Source organism: Uranotaenia lowii, chromosome 1 (assembly GCF_029784155.1).
Source record: "Uranotaenia lowii strain MFRU-FL chromosome 1, ASM2978415v1, whole genome shotgun sequence".
Taxonomy (NCBI): Eukaryota; Metazoa; Arthropoda; class Insecta; order Diptera; family Culicidae; genus Uranotaenia; species Uranotaenia lowii.
Window position 1 is genome coordinate 147,094,927 of NC_073691.1, and position 9,677 is coordinate 147,104,603.

General features: G+C 38.7%; 1 protein-coding gene across 1 annotated transcript in view; it reads right to left on the minus strand.

Annotated features, from left to right (window-relative positions):
* The window catches only part of LOC129738010 (cadherin-87A), a 565,342-nt gene that overhangs the window by 14,909 nt on the left and 540,756 nt on the right, over positions 1-9,677 (minus strand). Inside the window, exons 22-23 of the mRNA XM_055729186.1 lie at positions 4,594-4,683; positions 1-872 (exon numbers count right to left, since the gene is read on the minus strand). The exon at positions 1-872 is cut by the window's left edge and continues 289 nt beyond it. Of these exons, the coding sequence (XP_055585161.1) occupies positions 1-872; positions 4,594-4,683 (962 nt within the window). The remainder of the gene's footprint in view (positions 873-4,593; positions 4,684-9,677) is intronic.

Here is a 9,677-nt window from a genome sequence, read left to right on the forward strand (position 1 = left end):
GTCGCGACCCGTTCCGGCGATTCCACCTCCTTGGCCACCACTTCCAGGATGAAGCGGTCCTGGTTATATTCGGCCATGTAGTTGGCCGTCGCGATTCGGCCTTCCTTGGTGATGGTGAAAGGACTTGGCACTATGCTGCCTGTGGTTTTGGTGGCACCGTATTTGTACAGGAATGAACCACTGATGAAGAGATCCATTGTAGAATTTGCCCCCGAATCTTTGTCGGTTGCGTTGACAATCGTAACCAACTCGTTGATCGCTGCCTTGGAGCTCACACCGGCATAGTAAACATCCTGCTTGAACACCGGAGGATTATCGTTCACATCCAACACCGTAACCCAAACTTTGGCCACTGTACTGTCTCGCTCTAGCTTCTTGATCGACATCATCATCCGGTCCCTTTCACTGATCAGTAAATCTGACTTTTTACTAGCCTGGATGTACAAGGCATACATGTCCATCTCCTCCCGATCCAAGGACTTGTTCGTGAAGATGTCACCGGTGTTTTTGTCTAAATAGAACGCCCCATCTTCGTTGCCCAGCAACATGTAGTAGTAGATTTTTGGATCCGGGCTATCGTAGAAGGCTTGAATCTTCCCGATCCGTATATCCCGGGGACCATTCTCCGCGATGAACAACTTGTAAGGATTGGAAGCGTCCGGGAACTCCGGATGATTCTCGTTCACGTCCACCAGCAGCACCGTCAGGAAGCGAAGCGTCTCGAAGGCCGACGGAGTACCCTGATCCCGGGCCACCAGGATCAGCTCAAAGCGGGGCTGTTTCTTCCGGTCCAGCGATTTTCGGATCCGCAGCTCCCCGGACATCTCGTTGATGCTGAACTCGTCCGTTTCTTGCACGTTTCGATTGGTGACCTGGGGAATAGTTTAATGGGTTTCATGAGCTATCGTTCAACAATCGAAAAGGAAATTGTGAAAAGGTAATCTCTTCAAGTAGCTTAAGGATGCTATGTTAAGTTGAGACTTTCCCTACAATTTTGAGCCTCAAACCAAATATTCTACCGAGGTCGCCTAGGTCGTTTTTAACGCTTATTCATAGATTTTATATAGGGGTATGCAACAATACCAGATCTGTCTAGAGGGGTTGTAAAATTCCCAAACATGTGCTGTGGTAGGAATCAAACCCCTAGGGATGCCTACCAAAAAGATACAACCGGACTACGACTGGGGTAGACATACGGCACAACCCCAAGGTTGAAGATGTCAAGATGAGACTATTTATACCCTCTGCGTTGACTATGCCTTTTCGGGGAGTATCTGAGTAGTGTTGTTTCCCAACGAACGAATCTGTGGGGATAATACTTGGCATTTCTAGAAGTGTAGATGACAGCGGAAAGTACCCGCGAAATAGAGTGGTTCGTAACCCCAGACAAATAATTTAATTCAGTATAGGATATCATCTGCGTCGGGAATCATACAAACTTGTGTGTAGTGACAGGCGTGAGTCCAGAATGTCCTGGTGTAAAGAGGTCGGACTTCAAGTCGTTCGAGAAGAAGTCAGGCCTCGAATCACCAAGAGGAGTGGTTTGTGTGTTAAAACCCGAGTATTTATACGGACACGTCAGATCTCGAGTGGGTGGAGAACATATAAGACCTTGAGTCGACAAGAAGATAGGTTGTGTGTCATTACGAGGATTGGTCAAATCTCGAGTCGCTAGAGAGATGAGGCCTTGAGAATAGTAGAGGAGAAATGCGAATGTGTTAACCTCGTGTCGGGTCGGGTCGAAGAAGAAGTGTTGCTGAAAGAGATTTCGTTAACTAGTAACCCGTTGAGTTCACGAGTACGAGCACGAATATAAGCTTCGCAGAATTCATCACAAGCTAACGTTCTTATGCTTTGCAAATTAAGCTCTTGATATTTTTGATCGGGAGAACCAACATGAAGAGTGCTCTGAGGGTTCACTTTATGAATTTCGTTGGATCGGGAGGACCAACATGAAGAGTGTTCAGAATGATCACTTCACAAACTTTCGTTGGATCGGGAGGAACAACATGAGTATTCTGAAGGTTCACTATATGAATTTTTGTTGGATCGGGAGGACCAACATGAAGACGGTTCTGAAGGTTCACTTCATGAATTTTAGTTGGATCGGGAGGACCAACATGAAGAGTGTTCTGAAGGTTCACTTTAAGAATTCCGTTGGATCAAGAGGACCAACATGAAGAGTGACTTGAAGGTTCACTTTACAAACTTTCGTTCGATCGAGGGAATCATGATGAGTGTTCTGAAGGTTCACTTTACGAATTCCGTTGGATTTGGAGAACCAACATGAAGAGTGTTCAGAATGTTCATTTCACATACTTTCGTTGGATCGGGAGGACCAACATGAAGAGTGTTCTGAAGGTTCACTTAACAAATTTCGTTGGATTGGGAGGCCAATATGAGTATTCTGAAGGTTGTCTTTATGAATTTTTGTTGGATCGAGAGAACCAGCATGAAGAATTTTCTGAAAGTTCACTTCATGAGTTTTCGTTGGATCGGGAGGACCAACATGAAGAGTTTTCTGAAGATTCACTTTATGAATATTCGTTGGATCGAGAGGACCAATATGAGGAGTGTTTGGAATGTTCACTTCACAATCTTTCATGGGATCGAGAGGACCAACGCTCTGAAGTGTTGACTCAACAAATTTTGTTGGAACGGGAGGACCAACATGAAAAGTGTTCGGAATGTTCAATTCACAATCTTTCATTGGATCGGGAGGACCAACATGAAGAGTGTTCACTTTACTTATTCCGTTGGATAGGGAGGTCCAACATAAAGAGTGTTCTGAAGGTTCACTTAACATACTTCCATTTAATCGGGAGGACCAATATGAAGAGTGTTTTGAAGGTTCACTTAACGAATTTTCGTTGGATCAGGAAAACCAACATGAAGAGTGTTCTGAAGGTTCACATTACGAATCCCGTTGGATCGGGAGGACCAACATGAAGAGCGTTCTGAAGGTTCACTTAACGAATTTCGTTGGATTGAGAGGACCAACATGAGTATTCTGAAGGTTGACTTTATGAATTTTTGTTGGATCGGTTGGACCAACATGAAGAGTGCTCTGAAGGTTCACTTCACGAATTTCTTTGGATTGGGAGGACCAACATGAACAGAGATTGGAAGGTTCACTTTGCGAATTTCGTTTCATCGGGAGAACCAACATGAAGAGTGTTCAGAATGTTTATTTCACAAAGTTTCGTTGGATAGGAAGGACCATCGTGAAGAGTGTTCTGAAGTTTGACTTTATGAATTTTTGTTGGATCGAGAGGACCAACATGAAGAGTGTTCATTCTGTTCACTTCACAACTTTCGTTGGATCGTTCGTTGAATGTTCTGAACGTTCACTTCATGAGTTTTCGTTGGATTGGGAGGACCAACATGAAGACGGTTCTGAAGGTTCACTTTACGACCATCTTGAGAGTTTTCTGAAGGTTCACTTCACGAATTCCGTTGGATCGGGAGGACCAACATGAAGAGTGTTCTGAAGGTTCACTTAACGAATTTCGTTGGATTGGGAGGACCAACATGAGTATTCTGAAGGTTGACTTTATGAATTTTTGTTGGATCAGGAAGACCAACATGAAGAGTGTTCTGAAGGTTCACTTCACGAATTTTCTTTGGATCGGGAGGATCAACATGAAGAATGTTCTTAAGATTCAGTTTATGAATATTCGATGGATCGAGAGGACCAACATGAAGAGTGTTTAGAATGTTCACTTCACTTTCATTGGATCAGAAGGATTAACGTGAAGAGTGCGCTGAAGGTTGATTTAACGAATTTTCGTTGGATCGGGAGGGCCAACATTAATGCGTAAAGGTTCTCGTGGCTACCCTAAGAGCTGATCAAATGGTGCACTTAGGCATTTCAGAAACCGTACCTCGCTGGACCTACGGGATTAAACGGCTACTGAGAATCAAGAAACCCCGAGAGGATGACTCTTAGACAAACTTTAAGATCAGCAAGAAAAAATGCTTCAGAGATTCGAAGGCCCAAGGCCACCGACCGAAAAAAGTCTGGAGAATATTGTGGATTGTGTGATTATCTAAGAGCGCGCCTTAACGTCTTTTTTTAGTGAAAGTATGGATTAGAACGAAAATATTCTGAAAATAATAGTTTTGCCTAAAAAATATGAATAAAATCTTCTGGACCCATTTGAGCAATTGATTGGTTTCTTGATCAAAAATCTTCAGATTTGTAATGGATACATGTACAAGGCTTGTAATATAGCTCAGCTGGCTCCTAAGCCTATATCCACGAGTTCAAGCCCTAGAGTAAACATCGAACTCAGTATTACGGTACCGGATAAGTTTTTCAATAATTGTCCGCCAACTGCAACATTGGTATAAGGTCGCAAATGTCATAAAGATCGAAACGAGAGAAAAATCATATACGCGCGTAACTGGCAGGATATTAAATTTTGATGAGGAATTAATGAAAAATAGCTTAATTGAAGTTGAATGAAACATACAAGGAAACATGTCGAAATTTTTTTCGCTTCCGCAATAGGTTCAAATCCTCAAAAACCTTCTGTTCCTGGAAGAGTGTGTGGGTATATGGGAAAATGATGGTGAAAAAAAAAGACTCACCTGCAGATGGTACAGGACCTTTCCATTGGATCCGTCGTCGTTGTCCGTGGCTTTGACCGTCATCACCAGGTAATCCGTCATTGCTAGGTTCTGAAAATAGAATTTTAATCAAAAACACTGCGTTAGCCAGACAGATTCGAGGGCAAACGAAATGTAATGGACGGGCATTTGGAAGCGTGGATTGACATCATTTTGATTGAAATTTTGTTCCAACCAATTGAGCCAATGAATTGATTGGACCTATTACAAGTTATAAGATAAATTATTTTTTCCCCTTAAAACTCTATCTACATATCTGTGAAATGGAATAATAAATTGAAATGGTTCTTTTTTTTATCATCTCTGCCTTTTGAGTTTTGGAGCAGTTGAATTGAAAATATTAGTAAGCATTTGAGAAATATGATAGAAAACCGTCGAAGGACTGAATCCCGAATTCTAACCCAACATTTGAATGTTGGCCAATTGTTCATAAGTAGATTGGACCTCCAAATTATTGGAAAGGGTCTCCTTGTACAGCGAGCATCGAAAACGTTTTTGACGGCTAGATTGGTTCATTCCAGAAACATGAAATCTACCGTAGAAAAAAAACGGACAGCAAAAGACCTGTTGCCAAAACTTAACATTAACAGCGAACAAGGTCTATAGGGCTAAGTGGTGTAATTATGAACAAGGCGTAATTCCGAACAAACGCCGTAAGCGCCATTATGGTCATAGTAGAGTCTCAAAACTGATCAAATGTGATAGTCTGTCATTTTATTGATGAGTTACAGTTACAACTTGCGAACCTAACTGTAAAATTTTTGTAGTTACAGTTATTAACAAAGTATATGTTTCTGAGAAACGAAAATCGTTTTGAGACGTGTCTTATCAATTGACTCCCTCGTCAATGTGAATGGAGATAAAATGTTGTTTTTAAAAGTTTTACGTTCAGTAATTGATGCTCCATGTGGTGTAATATGATTAAAAGTTGAAATTTTTTTTACCCACGACCAAAGAAGTGTTCTTATTTACCTCATACTTTCCAAGATGCGGGGTAATTATGAACACGTGTTTTCTCAGCATTGGTTTGTGATTAAAATTTACTTTTTACCTTCAAAAGCATGATAACCATCCAAATCCTGAAAATAAGCCTTAAACATCACTTCCATCTGTACCGTTGAGCCGTCAACACGTACGCCGGAGCATCGTATCGTTGCTGTGTACCTGCAGGAACATTTTACATTATTTATTTTTTCCTTACCTGTATTTCAATCAGCACTTTTCAGTGCTAAAATTATTTTCATTTTCTTTTATTCATATTTTCTCTTTTCTTTCCAGCATGGGGAAGTCATCGGCTGGCTCAAGGGCCGGTAGGAAACGGGTTGCCGAGCCTAATTCAGGTCCATCGCCCAAAAAAGTTGAAATTTCCAACTCATTCGATGTCCTTCATAACATCGGTGATGAGGAAATATTCATATTTAATTCTGATAAGAGTACTAAGAAACCTTCTTCTTCTTATACTCTTAAAAACGAAAAGATTCCACCAATAACGGTCACGATTCCCGACTTCAATGCCTTTCGAAAAGAAATCGTCACTTCCGTCAAGGATGTGAAGATTTCTTTTCAGATCGGTCGAAGGGGAACTGCTCGTATATTGGCGGAATCTTTTAATGATTTTCAAAAAATTTTAAATTATTTGAATAATAAAAAACACCATTTTTTTACGTACGACACTAGAGGTGATCGTCCTTTTAAAGTTGTACTTCGTGGTCTCACCGGCGATCAGACACCGGATGAGATCACAAATGAATTAAATTCTTTGTTAGGTTTTTCTCCAATTCAAGTAATTCAAATGAGGAAAAGAACCAACACGAATAATACCAGTAGTGTTGGTTTTGCTCCTGAGCATAAAGCTCCATTTTAAAAAGGATCAGGTTAATAATTTGCAAATTCTTGAAAAGGCTCGTCTTATGTTTCATTGTCGAGTCAAATTCGAACCTTTTCGTAAATCTTCTACCAATTTTTTACAAAACATTATGCAATGTCGTCGTTGTCAAGCTTTTTGTCATGGCACTAAAAATTGTAGAATGAATGCCAGATGCATGTTTTGCGGCTCATTCGATCATGAAAAATCTAAATGCCTTTTTGGTGGTGATAAGCCAAAAACAGAATTTTTTAAGTGTGCGAATTGCGCAGGTAATCATTCCTCGAATTCTCTAGACTGTCCCGTTAGGGCAAAAATTGTTGCTTCTAGGAAAAACCCCAAAGTTTCCAGAAAAGTTTCTTCTCCTCCTTCCTCTTTTTCGTCTTCACACGTCAGACCGGCAAACAACCTGCCTGTTCGCAGTCAGCCTCGGCCTGCATTGGAATCACGTCTTGGTAATGCTCGAAGTGATTTTAATGTTACCTGGGCTGATTCTGCGCCCCAGACTCGTTGTTTATCGTTCTCAGAGGTAGTTGAAAATGGGTTTCCCTCTTCAGGTTTAACTAATAAAAATGGGAAAAAACCAAGTCTCAACGTTCATGCGAAGGCTTGGGAAAATCCCCGAAATTCAAATACTTGTTCTTCTCCTTCATTTTCTGATCCTAACAATTTTGTTGATTTGGGTGAGATTACTGAGGAAAAATTAAAATTTTTGCATCAAAATTTAATGGAAATGATGCAACTTATGTTGAAAGCAAATTCAATGTTTGAAGCTTTCCAAACTTCTTTTAATTATGCTAACAAAATTATTATGACTTTACGATTCCCTCATGGATCCAAATAGATGTTTAAATATTATGAATTGGAACGCTAGATCTTTGCTGGCTAACCAAGATGAATTCTTTTTATTTTTGAAAACTCAAAACATACATATTGCTGCCATCACTGAAACTTTTTTAAAGCCAGACAATAACTTGAAAAGCAATGCTTTCTTTAAAATTTTACGAAATGATCGACTTGATCGACAAGGTGGGGGTGTAGCTATTGTCATCAATAGTCGTCTCAAATTTAGACTTCTTCCTTCTTTCAATACAAAAGTCTTAGAAACAATTGGAGTTGAATTAGAAACTTCTATGGGGAAAATTATAATTGTTGCCGCATACTTGCCTTTTCAATGTAGCGGTGAACAGAAAAATTTTTTGAAGGGAGATTTACAAAAACTCACCAGAAATAACTCTAAATTTTTTATTATTGGTGACTTTAATGCAAAACACCGATCTTGGAATAATATTTCATCAAATTCTAATGGGAATATTTTGTTTAATGATTGCTCTGCAGGTTATTATACTGTTGGATATCCTAATGGGCATACTTGTTTTTCTTCAATTAGAAATCCCTCCACAATTGATTTGGTTCTAACGGATTTAGGCGAGCATTGTAGTCAATTAGCTACTCATGCGGACCTCGATTCAGACCACCTTCCAGTAACATTTTCTTTATCCCAAAGTCCCATTGAAAACCCTTTAAAATCAACTTTTAACTTTCAAAAGGCTAACTGGGAGCGATATATGAATTTTATTGAACGTAATTTAGATGTAAACGTTCCACTGAATTTAATAGAAGATATTGATTTGGCTGTAGAAAATTTGACAACTTCAATAGTCAATGCTAAAGCCGCTTCAATACCTAAAGTTAAACGTAAATTTAATCAACCTTTAATTGATGATGATCTTCAGTTTTTGATACGACTGAAAAACATTCGTCGACGCCAATTTCAACGAACTAGGGATCCTTATTTGAAATTAATTTATTGCGACCTTCAAAAAGAGATCAAACGTCGTTTAAATTTCATTCGTAATGAAAATTTTGCTAAAGCAGTAGAGGACATAAAACCCTACTCAAAGCCATTTTGGAAATTAACTAAAATTCTAAAAAAGCCCCAGAAGCCAATTCCTACTTTGAAAGATGGGGATAAACTTTTTTTAACTAATTCAGAAAAAGCTCAAAAATTAGCCCAACAATTTGAGTCTGCTCATGATTTTAATTTAAACGTTGTTAGTCCAATTGACGCTCAAATTTCCCTAGAATTTGATGATATTCTTTCAAAGCAAAATGTGTTTGAAAGTTCTTGTGAGACAAATATTGATGAACTTAAATTGATTTTCAAAAAATTTAAAAATATGAAAGCTCCGGGGGAAGATGGGATTTTCTATATTCTTATTAAAAAGTTGCCTGAAAGTACTTTAAATTTTTTAGTTAAAATCTTCAACAAATGTTTTCACTTGGCTTATTTTCCCAATAAATGGAAAAATGCCAAAGTAACTCCAATTTTGAAACCTGGAAAAAGTGCTTCAGAGCCTTCAAGTTATCGACCAATTAGTTTGCTTCCTTCTTTAAGTAAACTATTTGAGAGAGTTATTTTGAATAGAATGATGATTCACATTAATCAGAATTCTATTTTCCCTGATGAACAATTTGGTTTTCGTCATGGACATTCTACTACACATCAACTTTTGAGTGTAACTAATATGATTAACGCTAGCAAATCTGAAGGTTATTCAACTGGTGTTGCTCTTCTTGATATTGAAAAAGCTTTTGACAGTGTTTGGCACAAAGGTTTAGTAGCTAAATTAGCTCGATTTGATTTTCCTGTATATCTCACCAAAATTATTCAAAATTATTTGACTAGCCGAACCTTACAAGTAAGCTATCAAAATTCATGCTCTGAAAGGACACCCATTAGAGCTGGTGTCCCTCAGGGTAGTATACTTGGGCCAATTTTATATAATATTTTTACTTCTGATCTTCCTGATGTACCAGAAGGAAAAGGTAGAAGATTATTTGCTGATGATACTTTGCTTTCAGCCAAAGGTCGAAATTTACGGGTGGTACGCAGTAGATTGCAACAAAATTTAAATTCCTTTTTGAATTACTTGAAAATGTGGAAAATGTCTCCTAACGCTTCCAAAACTCAACTTATTTTATTTCCCCATAAGCCAAAAGCAAATTTTTTAAAACCTAATGAAAATCATTCCATAACTTTGAATGGGGTTTCATTAGAATGGTCTGATCACGTGAAGTACTTGGGACTTACACTTGATCGGAATCTTACTTTTAAAAATCACATTGAAGATATTCAATCTAAATGTAATAAATACACTAAATCTCTTTATTCTCTCAT